The 18930-nt window shown below is 48.8% G+C and overlaps 1 protein-coding gene across 4 annotated transcripts in view; it reads right to left on the reverse strand.

The window, feature by feature from the left end:
• Positions 1 to 13587, reverse strand: part of LOC147678987 (clathrin heavy chain 1-like) — a 393670-nt gene extending 380083 nt beyond the window's left edge. For all 4 annotated transcript variants that reach the window (XM_086942714.1, XM_086942712.1, XM_086942713.1 and 1 more), the window contains exon 1: positions 13402 to 13587. In XM_086942714.1, the coding sequence (XP_086798840.1) occupies positions 13402 to 13443 (42 nt within the window). In that variant the 5' untranslated portion in view covers positions 13444 to 13587. The remainder of the gene's footprint in view (positions 1 to 13401) is intronic.
• Between the last annotated feature and the right edge of the window lie 5343 nt (positions 13588 to 18930).

The following is an 18930-nucleotide window of genomic DNA, read 5'->3' on the forward strand; positions in this document are numbered from 1 at the left end:
TTGAGGTCCTTCCTGATTGAGGCAGTAAAGGTAATTTCCTGAGGTGGATGAGCAGGGTGTTCCATGTCTAGGAGGCGAGATAGAAGGACATTCCTCCGGTTCTGGTTTTGCAGATTCGTGGGACTGTAGCCAGGGAAAGCTGGGGGGAGTGGAGGTGTCTGTTGGGTACGTGTAACATGAGGCAATGATTTAGGTATGCGGGTCTGGCGTTGTAAAGGGCCTTGTATGTGTGGGTGAGGAGTTTGAAGGGTATTCTTCTGTCAAGTGGAGCTAGTGGAGTCAGTGGAGGCCGCGGAGGTGTTGAGTAATGTGGCTGCGACATGGGACCCACCAACATAGTCTCTCATACTACCTTTACCCCTGGCCTACTAAGCCTGTCCTTTTCATTTCACATTTATTACCCTTCTATGTTCACAAAGACCACCCCCATTCCCTGTCAAAAATGACCCCCAAGAAGTTCCTCCTGCCTTTTAAGCATGTCCCATCAATAACATGTCTTTATCCTCATCCTCCCTTTAATTTTGAACATACTTTTTTGATAAATATTTCTGTATTATGCCAGTTCATTTTTTTTAACTTAGTTATCACACCATGTCCATCAAAACCACATCATGTTGCATTTTTCAACTAAAGTGTGATAGTGAAACTCATTATATCCTGTTTCCTACCATATATATGTACTAAATACATATGTTATAGTTTTCTGCACAGTGATCACCCAATTACATGTTTATATGTTTTGCAGTACAGTGCTCTGAAACTTGCATGGCCTATTTTGTACTATATAAAAACAATTCATAAATATACATTACAACCCTTCCCCCTTAAACATCCTTAACGACTGGAACCCAATCTCCACTGAGGACACCATCCGCCTGATGAACTCCATCCACTCAGGATCCCCAACTGACCCATGCCCTCACCACATCTTCAACAAAGGAGACTCCATCATAGCACCACACCTCCGAGATGTCATCAACTGCTCCCTCAACTCCGCCACCTTCCCGGAAAGCTGGAAACACGCAGAACTCAGCGCCCTTCTGAAAAAACCCACAGCTGACCCCACCGAACTCAAAAACTACCGCCCCATCTCGCTTCTTCCATTCCCGGCCAAAGTCATCGAGAAAGCTGTCAACAACCAGCTCGCCGCCTTCCTCGAAACCAACAAATCCCTCGACTCCTCACAGTCCGGCTTCCGAGCCAAACACAGCACTGAGACCGCACTCATCGCAGCAACAGACGACATTCGAACTCTACTGGACAATGGAGACACAGTCGCCCTCATCCTCCTCGACCTCTCCGCAGCCTTCGACACAGTCTGTCATAGCACCCTTCTACAGCGCCTCAGAAACGTCGGAATCCAAGGAAATGCATTGGAATGGATCACCTCTTTCCTCACCGGAAGAACCCAGAGAGTCCGCCTCCCTCCATTCAAGTCAGAGGCCACTGAAGTCATCTGCGGCGTACCCCAAGGGTCCTCACTCAGTCACACCCTCTTCAACGTATACATGAGCCCCCTCGCGGCCATCGCACGCCAACACAACCTCAACATCATCTCCTACGCTGACGACACTCAACTGATCCTCTCACTCACCAAAGACCTAACACCGCCAAAACCAACTTACACGAAGGAATGAAAGAAGTAGCCGAATGGATGAAGCACAGCCGTCTGAAACTGAACTCAGACAAAACAGAAGTCCTCATCCTAGGCACCTCCCCCACCGCCTGGGATGATTCTTGGTGGCCAGAGGCCCTTGGAAAAGCACCCATCCCGACGGACCACGCACGGAACCTGGGCGTCATCCTGGACTCCTCACTCTCGATGACCAGACAAGTCAACGCCGTTTCGTCATCTTGCTTCAACATCCTTCGCATGCTCAAAAAAACTTTTCGCTGGATCCCCACCGAAACTAGAAAAACGGTCACCCACGCACTGATCACGAGCCGCCTGGACTACGGAAACACCCTATACGCCGGTACTACCGCTAAACTCCAGAAAAAACTCCAACGCATCCAGAACGCTTCAGCCAGGCTCATACTAGACATCCCGCGAAAAGAACACATCTCTGGTCACCTGAAAAACCTCCACTGGCTCCCCGTAAATAAGAGGATTGCTTTCCGCCTCCTAACCCACGCACACAAAGCACTCTACGATCTGGGACCCGAATGCCTCAACACACGACTGTCCTTCTACACCCCCTCCCGTCAGCTACGATCCTCAAACCAAGCCCTTGCCACGGTACCTCGCATCAACAAAAGCACCATGGGAGGTAGATCCTTCTCCTACCTAGCAGCTAAAACCTGGAACTCACTTCCCACTCACCTTCGCCTTACTCAGAACCACCTAGCATTCAGAAAGCAACTTAAAACTTGGATATTCGACAAGTAATTCCCATACCTTCCTCAAGCGCCTTGAGACCCTATGGGTATGTAGCGCGCTATACAAATCTCTTGACTTGACTATGGTGTCCTTGCATACCCCCACTATATCCCTACAACCTTTATCCGCTTAAAAATACACCACTTATTAATTCATCACATACCTTATCCATGTAACCCTCTCGAATGGAGAGGTCTCTCTAGTTTTACAGGTTCACATGAAAGCAACTCAGAATACAGCCTTTGTTCTCTAACGTGTGGGGTTTGTAATCATGTTTATTTAAAGTTTAAATCAGCACTATAAGTCCCAAGCCACAAAGAATATATCTGGGCTGGGAGAGTTACTCACACATGGCCAGAGGAAATTTTGACTTGGCTCTTATCAACCCTTAATGTCTCACCTCGCATCTTCATATCATATATGATCCTGCAGTTACTCTTACATTCCTGTTGCAGGTACCTATTTTCAAACAGCCCCATCATATTCCACTCAGCTCCCCATATAGCTTGACATCACTCATCCCAGAATCCCATACAGAAAGCCCAACTCATTCCTTTAGGACTTCAGTATTACATCTCCTCATGCTTTCTCCTCCAGTATTACATCTCCTCATACTTTCTCCTCCAATACTCCCTAACTGCCCCAGTGTTCCTTCTTGTGGCCACCTTCATTGCCCCTTCTCATAGTCTCTCCCATATTTCTTCCCTTTTCACCCAATATTCCACCTTCCAAATCCCCAACTCCCCCATCAAATGTTTTAATTGACTACTTTTCATGTCCTCTCAAAACCCCTCCCATACCTTCTTAAAGTCGCATTCAATGTTTCCTTAGAGGCACACCTTCCCATCCTCACCTAAAACCGAATACAATCTTATTTTATATTCCTAACCAGTACACTCTTGTGGTCGACTGTTTAAGCACTTTGGGAGTTAAAGATCAGGCGACTGACCCACTTAAATCCTTCCTGACCTCTAGGGTTCAATCAGTTCATCCTTATGGTCACACCTCTGAATCCTATGTCTTACCATGTGTTGTCCACCAGGGTTCATTGTTGAGCCCATAGTTATTCAATATCTACGTCACCCCGCAGGCAGCACTTATCAGATCCTTTGGGATCTCATACGCTTTGTATGCTGATGACACCCAGATAGTTGTATCGCTTTCCAATTCTAACCAAGGCATTGATGAACCTTTTCATAACTGAATGTCTGCAGTTAGCGACTGGATGGGCAGTATTTGCCCTAAATTAAATTCAGCTAAAACGGGGGTGACGCTGTTTGGCCATAATACATCCTTTTGGATCCCTTCATGCTGGCCCTCAGATATGGGGACTCTTCCCATCCCTAAGAATATAGTCAGGAACTTAGAAGTCCTGCTGGACAACGGATCAACCTATAAGAACCAGGTTAATGCAGTAATTTCTTCCTCCATTTTTAGGTTTCGCCTAGCCGTAGCACTGCACAGCAGTGCTAGCGCAGGCGAAATCTTTTGATGTACAGTAAGGGGCTTTGTCCCGCCTCTCTCTTCCATTGGCTAGCTCCATAAATGGAGGCTAGCCATTGGAAGAGATGGTTGTCAATTACTCTTTCCCCCGTCACGACGAGATTCGGGGGCGTTTCCGTGTTTTTTTTTAAGTCCCGCCCCGCACACCCTCCCTCTCGCCATCCCGTTGTCCGTGCCTTCTCCCTCCCACCCGCCCACTGTCCGTGCCTCCTCCCTCCCGCCCACTGTCCGTGCCTCCTCCCCCCCGCCCACTGTCCGTGTTCGATGCTGTCCAATGTCGCTTACAGATCCTACCGCTCTGCCTCTCCCCATTTCCTCAGTGCCTCGATGCTTCAAGGAAACACTCCCTATACACCCTCCCTCTCGCCGTCCTGTTGTCCGTGCCTTCTCGATTTTCTCCCCCCTGCCCACTGTCCGTGCCTCCTCTCTTCCGCCCGCCCACTGTCCGTGTTCGATGCTGTCCAATGTCACTTACAGATCCTACCGCTCTGCCTCTCCCTATTTCCTCAGTGACTTGATGCATCAAGGAAACACTCCCTATACTCGGAAGAAAAAAAAAATCTGGACACACGGGTACCTAGAACAGATGAACCTATGTACGGATGGTCCTAACGTGAAATGACATCCCTTTCGTTTGGGACGTATGTTTTATAGTTTCTCGGTGACGGCTGCCCGGAGGTTGGGGTCCTTGCTAGCCTTCCTTTCGCGCGGTGAATTGTGGGCCTCTTCCTTTCCACTCCGGAACCTGAAGCTGACACGATGGGTGAGTCCGGGCTCCCGGTGGTTTTCTAATTGTTTAATCGTATGCGGAGAAGTATTGTATGGTGTTTGTCCGAGGAGTGGACATTGGGTCTTCCTGGGGGCATGGATGCCGGCGGGGGCTGGTGCTAATAGCCCTCACCAAGGGACTTCAGCTCTGAGCCGTCATGCGGCTATGGTGTGACAGGTGGGGGGTCAGAGCATTTCAGGTATGCGCAACACAGACCGCTTTCCGACTCCTGCCGTGCTGGATGTTCTCAGCCGGCTCCTGGCTCCAAGGTGTTTTATGGGCAGCGCGGACACTAAGCCTTTCATCCCTGACCTTTGCCCCACCCCCTCCTTCGGTCCGGAGGCCCTGCATGTGTGCTGCAGAGCTGAGCAGTCGGTGTAACCTGCACGGACAGGTCTACAAAACCAAACGGTGACACTGAAAGGTGCCCCCTCGACATGCCCTGGTAGAGAGGCCTTTCTGACAGAAGCAACCGCCCGCCTCCCTTACAAGCCCCCGACAATGCTAGCCAACCCTGCAGAACATAAGTTTACGATGGAGATTTTAGGTGCAGAGGGCAGGGGTGAACACACGGAGGAGGGGCGAAGCATTGGCCCGCACAGCTGCAGACTCGGGGGCTGTCAAAACGAACATCTGGGAAGCACAAAACACCCTTTGACAGGCCCGCGCTGCCTGAAGGAAATGTACTGCTATAACGACCCGGGTGAGATATATATATATATATATATTTGGTGTTGTAGGGTGCAGTATACAGGAGCTGTATATACATATATTTATATCACAGCATACTGACAGCCAGGCACCTTGGTGCTAGGATGGTTCATCACACAAACAGACTGCTATTTTGCCTCCAGCACCCCTCCCCCAAACAAATAATGGATATTGAGGCTGGTACCAATGTCTTGGGGTGTCTGTACACTCTTTAATGGACGTCAGTGTTCATCCTGTGTTATCAGCTCCTGCTGGGTGACCCTGTGGACAGGAAACAAGCATCCTGGGCATAGATTGACAACTTGGGGCAAACAAAGCAAACACAAGGAGATGATGGACGGAGCGCTGAAACTCTCCCGACACTCACCCCCAGTCCTAGGATACTTGTTTCCGGTCAAGAATGGGCCTGGCCTGGCAGTTAGGGCTGGACTGTTCCCATGAGGGGATGGGTCAAGACTGATTTGCATATGGGTGGGTCTGAACTGGACTGGTGAAGTGAAAAAAAAGAACGATGATGGATTTAACTTAAAAGTGACTGGGGGTGTGTGTGTCTGAAAAGTTTCAGCGCTACATACATCATCTTACTATATTTGTTGTTTCTCATTGCTCACCTGGGCTGAGACTCTCTGTGTCCCTACCTGTGCCACCAATGCGCAGGCGAAATCTTTCGATGTACAGTAAGGGGCTTTGTCCCGCCTCTCTCTTCCATTGGCTAGCTCCATAAATGGAGGCTAGCCATTGGAAGAGATGGTTGTCAATTACTTTTTCCCCCGTCACGACGCGATTCGGGGGCGTTTCCGTCTCTTTTTTTAAGTCCCGCCTCCCACACCTTCCCTCTCGCCGTCCCGTTGTCAGTGCCTTCTCCCTCCCGCCCGCCCACTGTCCGTGCCTCCTCCCTCCCGCCCACTGTCCGTGGCCTTTTTTTTTTACTGCAGTTTAGTTGTGTGTGCAGCTGAGCCAAGTGCGCCATCAGCAGAGGGCTGGGCTGCAGCCAGGAAGCAGTGTCCTGCCGGTGATCCAGAGAGAGACGGGTCCTGTGTGCCTGGAGACCCACTGGAGTCTGGTGGATCACGTCAGAGGCCTTTCCGAGCTTGTACAGTTTAAGGAGTGGAGGCCCGGGGCTCGCTGCACCGAAAGCAGAGCTCTGGTGACCGCCATCCAGCAGCAGGGACGCCGGAGCGCCGGGATTAATGGAGCATGGGCGGAAATGTACTCTGCCCCCAGTGAAAGGAGCGCCCGTGCCTTTGGAGCCCCCCTGACCCGGGGGGTGCAGGAAAGTTCGGGAAGGATACAAAGGGGGCTCGTACCCCAGCTGCTGCTCTGTGAAGGTAGGTGCCTGTGATTTCTGCCTGCATTTCCTTTGTTGTGACTCGGCAGCTCGGATGTCATGAAGGGGAGCGAGGACGCCCGGCGGGAGCCAGTGTGATGCTGAGAAGTTCTTGTGACCTGCAGTGGACCGCGTGAGATGCAGTGGGGAGTTTAAATCAATTAACTGAGCTGGTCGCACGTGATAGTCTTTAATGGGTGGACGTGCGCATTCTGTCCATAAGTGTATTTCAAAATTGGTAGTACACAGTCTGGGAGGGCGGCGTTTCATGGGTGTGTTTTACGTGAAGGGGCTACGGCTTATGATTGAGGGGTGTTTCTATGCAATATATTTATATTTGTACTCATTATTGATTCTGGCGTGTGTGACTTATTTTGTTTTAAATCTCGTCAAGCAGTAGTTTAGACGGGGGGGTGAGTTGCATTTGGGCTGCAATTCATGAGTAGTCCTTGGGCTGAACTAAGGAATCTATCTGCATTTACTGCTCCGGCGTCAGTTCAAGTTCAGTCTGCCCTCACACGTTGGATAGCTGTTGGTGGGGCTGGTCTGCAGCACCTTTAGTTGGTATGGGAGTGCTCTTCATAATTGAGTCTACTAAGTTCAAATTGATCACTTTTTTGGGGGGTATGTTATGGTTAAATGATTCTTGAAGTTTGAGAACTGCTGCTTGGTTTTCGGCGAGATACGGACACCCCCTCTGCCCTCTTTTAGGCTGCACATGGGCTGGCTTTGTGTCTGAAGGGGGTCGTCGGACCTGTGGCTCGTTCACTCTTTTCTCTTGATTGCATTCAGATGTTTGGCAAGTATAGTAGTGGTGGTTGGATAGTTAGTGACCTCACTTACTATTTTTAGAGTTTCACACCCAACACAAGAAAAAGAATAAAGTGATATATCTGTGTTGCTGTGTGTTATGTGTTTTTACATGTTGTTGGACTCTGTGTAGATCACTACTTTGATCTTTTTTCACTGCATATTTTCTTTTACACAAATTCTTTGTGTGCTCTGGACACTTTTCCTTTCCTTTTATGAGCTTGAAAACACCAATGATGATAACAGGGCAATCCTGGTGAGTACCTGCCAGGTTCCCGTTGGTGGTGCGCCCGTGAGGTGTTTTCTCGCTCTCACTCACATTTTTTTGTCATTTATGTAACACGGGTGACTCTAAAGTGTGGAAGTGTTTGTGTCTCACAACTGAATTGATGTTTTTGGAACAAGCGTTTGTTAAATAAGGCACCGTCCAGGGCTATACCTACTACCCCAAATATTTAAGGATAGGGGAGTGTTTTTTCTGCAATATTGTTGCAAAAATTGGTATGTCCTTTACAGAAGGATAGGGTTTTATGTGCCTAACAGGTCTGGGTCTTGTATTCGTATGTTGCATTCAGATGTGGCCAGTCCCACGCACCTCGCCTCCCTCGGGTTTGCGCATTATGGGGCACCATCCCTTGCAGGGTTTACCAACACTCGTCGTAGGCTCCTGCGCCTATCGTGTGCTATTGAGAACCGGAGGCGGGGGAGGGGGCTCAAAAGGCCCAGCAAACGGGTCTCGAGCCAAAGTAAATGCTGAGGCTGGTGGTGGCTGCTTTTAAATAGCTTGCTTTTTTGTGAGGTGTGGGGGCGGGGTTCCAGTGCCTCGAACAAAGAGGCAGGAGGCACACAAAGGGGGTGAAACCTGGGGTGGCGGGGGGAAACTATATGGACCAGAATGCAGTTTGCGGCTACCTGGCAGTGATAACTAACAGGGTTAGACTGGTAAAAAGGTGTGAGTGCAGTGACCCCTTGTGGTGGTCTGGGCGTGACAGCTAGGTGGGGCATGTTAGGGGTAGATTGGGTTGTGTGTGGTAAACATTGTGGTTGTGGCTTCAGCCTGCTCTGCTGCTTGCAGCTGGAAAACACTTTCTCTGCATGCACGCTTTTGCAATGAGGCTCCCACGTCAAGTTTCATATTGCAAACAACCTTCATCAATGCATGCTTGTAACCGAAGCCGTGCTGGCTCCTGCAGTTGTACCTCTGTATTCAAAGCTCGTTTGCAGCAGGCGTTGTTTTTTGATCCGTTTTCCCGCGATCTGGCCTGCGCGGCATTAACCTAGCTATTTGTAAATGTAAAGTAAATGTAAAATGTAAATGTATTGTAAATGTATTGGCATTTATATAGCGCACTACTTACCCGTAGGGTCCCAAGGCGCTTCGACCGCTGCGAAACCCTTCCTGGCTTCCTTGAGAGATGGTCCCTTAATGGGTATCTCCAGGGTGAGACCAGGCATCCCCGGCGGTCTGGTGGGGCCGTTAGTGAAGATGAGGCAAGCTAATGCCCAGAGTTGCCGAGTGTGATCGCTGATCAGAGTGGGCACCGAGGCGAGAGAATTATCGAGTCCGCTGACCCTGGTCCAGAAACCTGCCGCGCCGGGAATCGAACCCTGGTCCCGGGCCGTCCTCTGCTCTCGGGTCTGCCGCCTCTAACCAGTGAGCCACACTACTTCCCCCGTTTGCCCGTTTGAATTCCCTCTTCCTGTCTGATAACTGTGCATGCTCTTGAATGGTGCTGCACCAGGGTGTTGGTACCTTTGCCCTGGTAACGGTATTGTGGTAGCATCTGGTACCCATATGTTTCCTCCTATCACAAGCCATTCGTCAGTGAAATAGCGACTGCTGGAAGGTACACTTCAGCAGTGCAGTACATGTGTTCTACCAGACGCAGGTCTCCCCCTAGTGCATTTGTAAGGAATTCTTATTCAGACTCTCGCCGCGAAGTCTTCTCGCTGTCCCTTCCTCGCCAGGACAGTGGGCACTGTCTCATGGGGTTAGGGATGGTCATCAGGACAGTGACGAACGTGCCACCACCACCATACAGGGGTTAGAGACGTGTTTACCATGGTGGACAATGTGTTACTGGGCCTGTGCCCACAGAAGGTAGTTATTTGGTTCACTGAACAGTAGGCTCTATGGCCAAAGTGCACCACCAGTTGATACAAGAGAGAGAGTGTAGAGTGCCACCAAGCGGTGGGGGCTTGTTTTGTTAGGCGCGGGGAGAGTAGATGTGTGTGTGTGTGTGTGGCTCTGGGTGTGTGTGTGTGTGTGGCTCTGGGTGTGTGTCTCTGGGTGTGTGTGTGTCTCTGTGTGTGGCTCTGTGTGTGTGTCTCTGGGTGAGTGTGTGTGTGTCTCTGGGTGAGTGTGTGTGTGTCTCTGGGTGAGTGTGTGTGTGTCTCTGTGTGTGTGTGTCTCTGGGTGAGTGTGTGTGTCTGTGTCTCTGTGTGTGTGTCTCTGGGTGAGTGTGTGTGTCTCTGTGTGTGTGTCTCTGGGTGAGTGTGTGTGTCTCTGTGTGTGTGTCTCTGGGTGAGTGTGTGTGTCTCTGTGTGTGTGTCTCTGGGTGAGTGTGTGTGTCTCTGTGTGTGTGTCTCTGGGTGAGTGTGTGTGTCTCTGTGTGTGTGTCTCTGGGTGAGTGTGTGTGTGTGTCTCTGGGTGAGTGTGTGTGTGTGTCTCTGGGTGAGTGTGTGTGTCTCTGTGTGTGTGTCTCTGGGTGAGTGTGTGTGTGTGTCTCTGGGTGAGTGTGTGTGTGTGTCTCTGGGTGAGTGTGTGTGTGTGTCTCTGGGTGAGTGTGTGTGTGTGTCTCTGGGTGAGTGAGTGTGTGTGTGTGTCTCTGGGTGAGTGTGTGTCTCTGGGTGAGTGTGTGTCTCTGGGTGAGTGTGTGTCTCTGGGTGAGTGTGTGTCTCTGGGTGAGTGTGTGTCTCTGGGTGAGTGTGTGTCTCTGGGTGAGGGTGTGTGTGTGTCTCTGGGTGAGGGTGTGTGTGTGTCTCTGGGTGAGGGTGTGTGTGTGTCTCTGGGTGAGGGTGTGTGTGTGTCTCTGGGTGAGGGTGTGTGTGTGTCTCTGGGTGAGGGTGTGTGTGTGTCTCTGGGTGAGGGGGTGTGTGTGTCTCTGGGTGAGGGGGTGTGTGTGTGTCTCTGGGTGAGGGTGTGTGTGTGTGTGTGTGTGTGTGTGTGTGTGTGTGTGTGTGTGTGTGTGTGTGTGTGTGTGTGTGTGTGTGTGTGTGTGTGTGTTAGTAATTGCTGTCTGCTGAGCTCGTCCGTAGGGTACAATAGGTCTAACATTTGCGAGAGATTAAGCTATTGGCAATGTAAATGACAATGCCATTTATTTATCTGTTTTCAAAACCAACACATACATAAAATGTTGTCATTTACAATGCCAATAGCTCTAACTTTTCCAAAGCCGAAACCGTTACATTGTAAATGCTTGTTTATTATCTTTAAAACTTTGAGGAAAACCAAACACCTGATTTCTCAAGACCTTCTGAAAACAATGGTCATTCAATTAGTACTTTCACACATTGACTAATGCAAAGGCCTCTATCTTAGTCTGCCACTGAATCTCATGCAGAAACTACAAACAGGACAAAATTCTGCAGCTAGAAAGCTTAAAAATGTGCCTAAATGTCAATCTGCTACCCCAGCACTGAACTAACTTTACTGGCTTCCAGTGAGAAAGCAAGCTGTTTTTAAATCTCTATGCATTGCCTATATGGCGTTGACCGGATCAGGTCCTGAGTATTTGAAAAGCACATTCTGCTGGTATATCCCCAACAGACCCCCAGATCCAGCCTTGGGAAAATAGGTGTTGTGCCTCGACAGTGACTGACCACCTGGGGAGGCAGAGGCTTTGTGAAAAACACTGCACTCCTTTGGAATTAACTCCCTCTTGATCTAATTGTTATTTTTAGGAGAAAAAAAAACAGTTGGCTCTACAGCAAATAACATCTCTCACAGTTAGACATTTGCAGTCACTCCAGCACCCTCTCCTGCTCAGATCAGCACCAAGACGCCTCAGGGCATTAGAGCACTTTAATAAACACAAAATCTAATTGGTAACTTCCTATAGGACAGTCACATCTCTCAAATAACCCCTCACTTGCCCCCACATCACACCACCATTCAATATGCCCATTCACATAGCCCTCCGCAGATTGGTCCCATATTCCTTCCAATGTCTCCACACATACCACGTGATGCCCCTCTCAAATACACCCTTCTAAAATCCCTTACATTTGCAACATTCCCATGGCCGAGACTGCACCCCCATGTTCCCCTTTATCCTATCACATTACTTACCCTTTATTTCCCCTTCTAATGCACATTCAGTGCACCACCAATGCAAGCCCTGCCCTAATATTTCCTGCCACTGAGTGGCTCGTCTGTAGCTACGACTATACCGTCTATGCCACAAGCCCATCTCTCTCTCTCCACTGCCAATTACTAAACCCTCTTATTTTGTACTTCTCATGTCGTCTCCTTCCTAGGTACCCTGATATTGCCAACCTAATACTCATGTCTGCGTCTCTCATAGCTGTCCCTCTTTTGCACCTCTCAAATCTCCCCCTTTCACTCCCCCCCCTTTCAAATCCTGTATCAACCCATCTCCAATCAATTTGCCCCATAGCTCCCCCTCCCTACGTAGCCATAGCTTGCCCCTCTCCGAGCTTCTTTCCTATGCTTTCATTTTTCTCCCTCTCATGTCTCTCTCATAGGTACCCCTCTTCACTTTGCCCCACATACCTTTTCTCATTGTGCCCCTCTCCGAACTCCCCTCCTCTTTCCCTTCTCATATCGTTCCCACCCCATGACCCTCACTTAATCTTCCCAAGCCAACCTCCCAAGCCCACTATTTGTATCATCTTATATCACCCAAAACATTGCATAAAACTAGACCAGAGTACTTTAAAAAGAAAGGAAGGTGTGGGACGATAGAAGTTTTGCCTATTTCACCTGTCAACGTTGGGACAGACTGCCCATGCCCCTTGAAATTCAGTCTAATCCATTGAACTTTCGTAAACACTTAAAATCTTGGCTCTCATTGCCTTTATATTTTTAACTGTTTACTCTTCTGGTATTTAGGGTTGAACGGCAGGATAATGTTAGCACCAAGACGTCCATATTCATTTGCGAACTTTAGAAATCTCAAATCAAATGACCCATCATATTAACTGCCCCAAGTACCCTATGTATAGGCCATGCACGATACTAAGAGTCGCCTCAATTTGCGGCTCTCGTCTCTTCCCTCTACCATGTTCCCTCGCGTATACCCTTTCCATCCCTACGTCCCCCTCACGTTGTCCCTCTCCTGTCTTACTACACCAACTCATTGTGCCTCCCTCATCTCACCCTCACCACACCCCCTCATTTTGCCCTCTCGCATCCCTCCCCTCCCCACATCCCCTCATTTTGTCCTCTCATATCTCACCACCCCCTCATTTTGCCCTCACATTTCACCCTCCCCACGTTCCCTCATTTTGCCCTCCCACATTTCACCCTCCCCACGTCCTCATTTTGCCCTCTCACATTTCACCTCCCCACGTCCCCTCATTTTGCCCTCTCAGATTTCACTCTCCCCATATCCCCTCATTTTGTCCCCTCATATCTCACCACCCCCTCATTTTGCCCTCTCACATCTCACCCTCCCCACGTCCCCTCATTTTGCCCTCACATCTCACTCTACCCATGTCCCCTCATTTTGCCCGCTCACTCTCCCCACGTCCCCTCATTTTGCTTCTCTCACATCTCCGTACATTTTGCCCTCTCACATGTCACCCTCCCCACAGCCCCTCACTTTTGCCCTCTCACATTTCACCCTCCCTCCCCTCATTTTGCCCCCTCCCATGTCACCCTCCCTCCCCACATCCCCTCATTTTGCCCTCTCATGTCCCCTAACGCCCCCTCACCTGGAAGTGCTCCTGGAAGCGGATGGGCAGGATCTGGGCCATGGCTCCGGAGCGTGGGGCGGCAGAGGCCGCGCTGGGTACCAGGGGAGGCGAGGGTGCTCTGGGGGGACCGGCTGGCTCCGTTGCCCGCTCTGGTCACAGCTCTGGAGACAGCGGCGCTTGAAGGAAGGAGGGGGAGGCGCAAGCGCAGTGCGGACCTTAGGGAGATGCAGGTGTGCGCTTGCGCAGTACAGGCCGGAGGGATGTAGACGGACGCATGCGCAGAGCGCGCACCGGTGACGAAGCTGTACCAGGCGCGGTGAGGATGTGAGTTGGAGGCAGACAGCGAGCAGGCTACGGGTTCTAATCAGAACACTAGAGTGCTCACTTGTAACTGAAATGTGCTCGAAGCGGCCGCCATGCTGCGGGTCTCGACAGTTTTACAATTCCTCCATTTAATGTATTTATTATTTAATGCGATTTTCTATAGCGCGAACATTACCCGAAGGTGTCAGAGCGCTTTACAAAAGAACCAGTTGCAATACATAAGGATTTAGGATTACATGAGTTACATAAAAGATACAAACAGGGAAAAAATTGCAATTGTACAAGTTGTAAAGTCACACAGGGAAGAGATACAAATAGAAAAAATTGCAAATGTACAAGTTGTAAAGTCACTCAAGGAAGAGATACAAATGGATAAACTCTAAGAATCACATACGAATGATAGTGAGTACAAAGGTCCACTACATATACTAGTGGGTAGAGTTATCTCTCTATACATATATATACAAATAATAGATTTTCTCAGGATTCCATTTTACCAGCGATTCGGCTTGACTGACTGGTGAGGTTGCACTCTACTTTGATGTCAATTGTAGGAACTTAAGAGGTGCTGACTCACGTTAGGTTTCACTTCACAGGTTAGTTACACAGGTGCAATTTATTTTCAGTCTATATGCAATCTTTTAAAGCATGCAATCTGTTAGCGCTGGCATGGTGTTTGAATTGAAATGTACTTCTGAAGCTGCACATCTGCCTTGGCGTGTTTTTGCCCAAAAGCTGTTTTGCATGCTGGCATTGTGACATTTAGCCATGTTTACCAGATGAGTCTTTGTCATCGAGACATCAGTTTTGCCAACCTGCATTTTATTTAACAAATTAGTGCATTCTGGATAGGAGAGGATTGATTTGACTTCATTAATCCAACTTCACTAACATATGTGAAAGAAATTACTGGTTAAATGAAACCCAAGACTGGAAAACTGCTGTCCCAATAACATGCAACTAGTCCTCTGCTCACTCTAGTCATAATGCTACGAGGCCACGGTGCTGCACGCATCTGGCTGGTGAGTAAAAAAGCTATTGCGTCAAGAATTTTCAATTCTATTCACTCCTTCGCTGCTGATGACGAGCTGAGCTGGTCATCAGCCACGGTGGTCGTGTGCGGATGACGAGCTGAGCTCGTCATGTAAAGCTGCTTTTCGTAATTTGTCGCACACAGCGGGAAAAGCTGCCGCAGCAATGCGGTTAAGGATGCAAAGGGGAGGATTATTATTCTCTTTCTTTACTTAGAAATCACAGCAGCCAATCAAACGTTAAACTACGTAACCCATGAGCCCCCACAACTCTTCTCCACCAATCACAGGGGTCATGCCTGACTATAATTGTCCATAGAACCTTAGTCCTTCTTCTTTTTTTGCGAAAAACAACACAAGTCCTTAAAACCTGGAACATCAGGAACAGAAATCGAACAGCCACAGGACCACTTTACTGCCCAGCTCCAACAGGCCAAGATGAATATCCTTCGCAAATGAACAGATAACCCAACAGCCGCACATCAGGCCGCTTCAAGTCGTCTTGGCATCCATGCCCTGAAAAGAAAACAAGAGCCATAACATCCCAACTCTATGAACCAAATTGCAAACACGGGTGGGGGAATCACACAATAGCAACTGCTGTTATAAGATTAGAGATACATATGAAAGCAAAGTACAACATCAATGTGAACAGGTGTAAGAAAGTACGCCTTTTGGCATGGCTACTCCCCACTTTTTGCCTCACTCAGATGCATCTTTAACTGAATGTGCATTGGGTTCCTGCTAACCAGGTTCCCAGTGCCTGTGTCCTTTCCCAAAACTGAACCTTTGTTTCCACAATTGGAACACATCTGGCTCACATATAAGTCCCTTGTAAAAGTTACCGGAGGTACCAAGTGCCTTGTGGTCAGAGAGGGTCTCTAAGGGCTGCAGCATGTATTGTGCCACCCGAAGGAACCCCCTCACCATACACACACATACTGCCACAGCAGTCTGCGTGTTTTCGTGAAGATAAAAGTGAAGAGTCGGCCTAGCACACCTCTCTGTGTGCCAGGCCTACCAGCAGTGCAAGAGGCATATGTAAGTCACCCTTACAGCAGGCCTTACAACGCTAAGGCAGGGTGCACTATATCTTCTGTGAGGGCATGACTGCATGAACAGATATGACCCTATAGTGTCTAAGTTGATTCTTATACATTTTAAGTGCATAGTGGAGCCATGCTGAGTACATGCGATGGGAGCTTGTCATTACGAGTTTCACAGCTCCATGATGGCTTCACTGAATTCCAAGATGGTTGCTATCAAACATCTCAGATTAGTGAGACCACACTGATGTCTGAGGAAATATAAATTTTATGGTCAAAAATGTTCCCTAACGTGTACCCCACCGTCTCCATGTACGAGCTTAAAGTGCATGTAACTTCCCTCCTGTACCAGCTACAAAGACGCAAATACATTTGCGTCCAACGTTAACATGTCCTCTTTCAGATCCACCATGAATGGGTCAGATATTCCGTTCCTAAGTGTGCCTTGCCAACGTCTTTTCATGGTGCACTTTTCACGTTTTCCCTGGCTCAGGCGAGTTAGGCCCTGATTCCTGTCATCGAGTTCTTTCCTGTTTTCTGCCTCTGAATGCTCCAGCTAGGATGAGCATCTGTATCCATGACCTTTGTCTTACTCCCTGCGCGGCTAACGGTGCCTGGCTCAGCCTGTTGCCTGCCAAAACGGTATTTTGCCTTCGAGTTATCTGCTCCGCTCCTCGAAAATACATTCCTGTCTGGTAGTTTAGGAAAACATCCTTCCAGCTGCAGAGCAAAGGGCCCGGCCTCACTGTCTCCATGCAAGTAATTCATAGCTCCTGTTACCATGGTAGGCCCATGCCCCCTCGCATCTCATGCAGACACGTAGACGCATATGCACGCACTAGCAGTCAGTATAGAATAGCCTTTTGCCCGAGAGACCTTTTCCTTCCAGATAATACAGTTCCTTAAACACAAGATATTAGATACGATTTGGGATTAGGTTGTTCTGACACCCCAGACTTCTGTCTCCTCATGTAAGGCTAAATGTCAAGTCCCCTTCACCCTCCAGTTCCACGTCAATCACACGTCATACTGCTGCGCGCGCATCTCTGCCATATATTTCTGCTGACACTGCAGGATTCTCTTGTGGATCCACCCACCTGTGACATCACATAATGACGTTTCTAGTACCTGCCCTCATGCACGCCTATTGTAACGCCTCTTTCATTACGTATGTGTATTCTTATCTCTCCTCTCAGCTGTTACGCCTCCTGCATCTGTCATTACTGTAATGCATTGACTATATATATGATAACTTGTCAATAAAGTATTGTCTATCCTTTCCCGAGCCTTAGTGGCAACGGAAATCGATTTGCCATGGTTCGAACCATATAACCAATTCCTTTTTAAGGAATAAAACCTCTTTTAAAACCTCAAATACCACGGATTCTGCCTTTTCTTTTTGACTGAGTTATTCTTATTGAACTTTACCGCATAAATTAAGTATAGGTAATTAATATTTACCACATAGTTGGCGCCCGAACAGGGACCCCTCCCCCACCTTACGTGCCGGAGGTGCGTTGCAGGCCCGGTCCCCTGCCACAGCCGGACGGACAACTACGCGTACCCGCAGGATTTCCTGTATCTCCCTCAGGCCAACGGAGGTGACTGAGGCTGCGATCAACACCCAGACGAGGCGGTGAGTAGTGCGGAGGATCCCGACCAGAGCCTAGCTGAGAGAGAGCAAGATCCGAGGTATACGGAGGCCCACCAGGTTCCGAAGTTCCGAAGTATCTGCGTCACGAGTCGAGTCCAGTCCAGTCCAGTGTCGAGTTTCCGAGGCCTTCTGTTCCGTGCTTCCCGGTGAGTACCGTTGCTGGGGACGCATCTAGACGTGCGCATTAATTTGTGCCGGTCAAGACGGGTGTGGGTACACAGACCCGGTATGCACTGTTTTTAGCGGTGTATCTGTACTGTTTAGCAGTATATCCGGTCTGCACTGTTTTAGCAGTGTATCTGTACTGTTTAGCAGTACATCCAGTATCATGCAGTTAGCTAGTTTTATTCTGATTATTATTGTTCGTTTTGAAAATGTTTTAATGTGGTTTTAAATGTCGTGGTATGAGTGATTGTTCGATCTTCATTATTGTGTTTATTGTATTAACTGTGTTCAAGTTTCAAGTAAATATCAAGTATCAGGGTTCAAGGTGCCGCTGTTCTCCAAATTAAGACAGATAAAAACCAGAAAAGGGGTACTCGAGGAAGCTGTTCCTATTCCACCTAGGGACACTCCAGGGTACTTTATGTACCACAAACATGGCTTAGATGCCGTATTATATCTCGATTTGTGGGTAGATTATACTAAAGATCTAACAGAGAATCAGAGATGGCCCGCTGCTGAGACATGGGATGCTGACTGCATCATGAGAGTAGAAGAAGCATTATGGAAAAAGAAAGCCAGACAGTCACAAAAAGATGCCATCGAATTATGGCGTAAAGAATCGCATAGGCGCATAGAGAAAGCGCTCAGAAAGGAAGAGAAGAGTAGAGAGGAGTCTGACAAAACCCGAGAAAACGTATTAGTTGGGGAAGGCATACGAGTAAAAGCAGAACAAGTAGACAGACAACGAAACACTCTTATGAATGGTATGTATCCTCTTCTGACCGAGGGTTTACCTAAAGCCACCCCAGAAGTACCAAAAGAACTGCCACCTCCATTGCTCCCGACTAAATTACACCACAAGACCGCAAAGGACATTTTCCTTTCTTCCTATCTAGATGATGTAGCTCCCTCATATACTTCTGCAACTGCTCATGTACCCGTACCACCTGCTCCAGCTGACAACAGCCAACAGCTACAACATCAGCCCCCAGGTCCGCAACCGCAGATTTTTCCAGGCTCACTGCCCGCACCTGCTCCCCTTGTCACTCCCGGTATTCAACAACTACATCCATTAAATCCTTTTGGGACTGGCGTGGCCCAGGACCCAACCCCGCTACAACAAGTACAGTCAGGTCATGCCCAGGCCTCCGGTTCAGGAGGTTCAGGAGGTGCCACGGGAGGTTATCGAACACCCCCACAGGTACACCGAATTACGATGAGAGACCTAGCAAAAGCGCGGACACCGAAAGGCGTTCCGGCCGAAATACTTAGACGAGAGCTCACAGACTGCAGATATGACCCAGTGCCTGGTACGTCAGGCCCCATG

The sequence above is a fragment of the Lissotriton vulgaris genome, chromosome 11 (assembly GCF_964263255.1).
Source record: "Lissotriton vulgaris chromosome 11, aLisVul1.2, whole genome shotgun sequence".
Lineage (NCBI taxonomy): Eukaryota > Metazoa > Chordata > Amphibia > Caudata > Salamandridae > Lissotriton > Lissotriton vulgaris.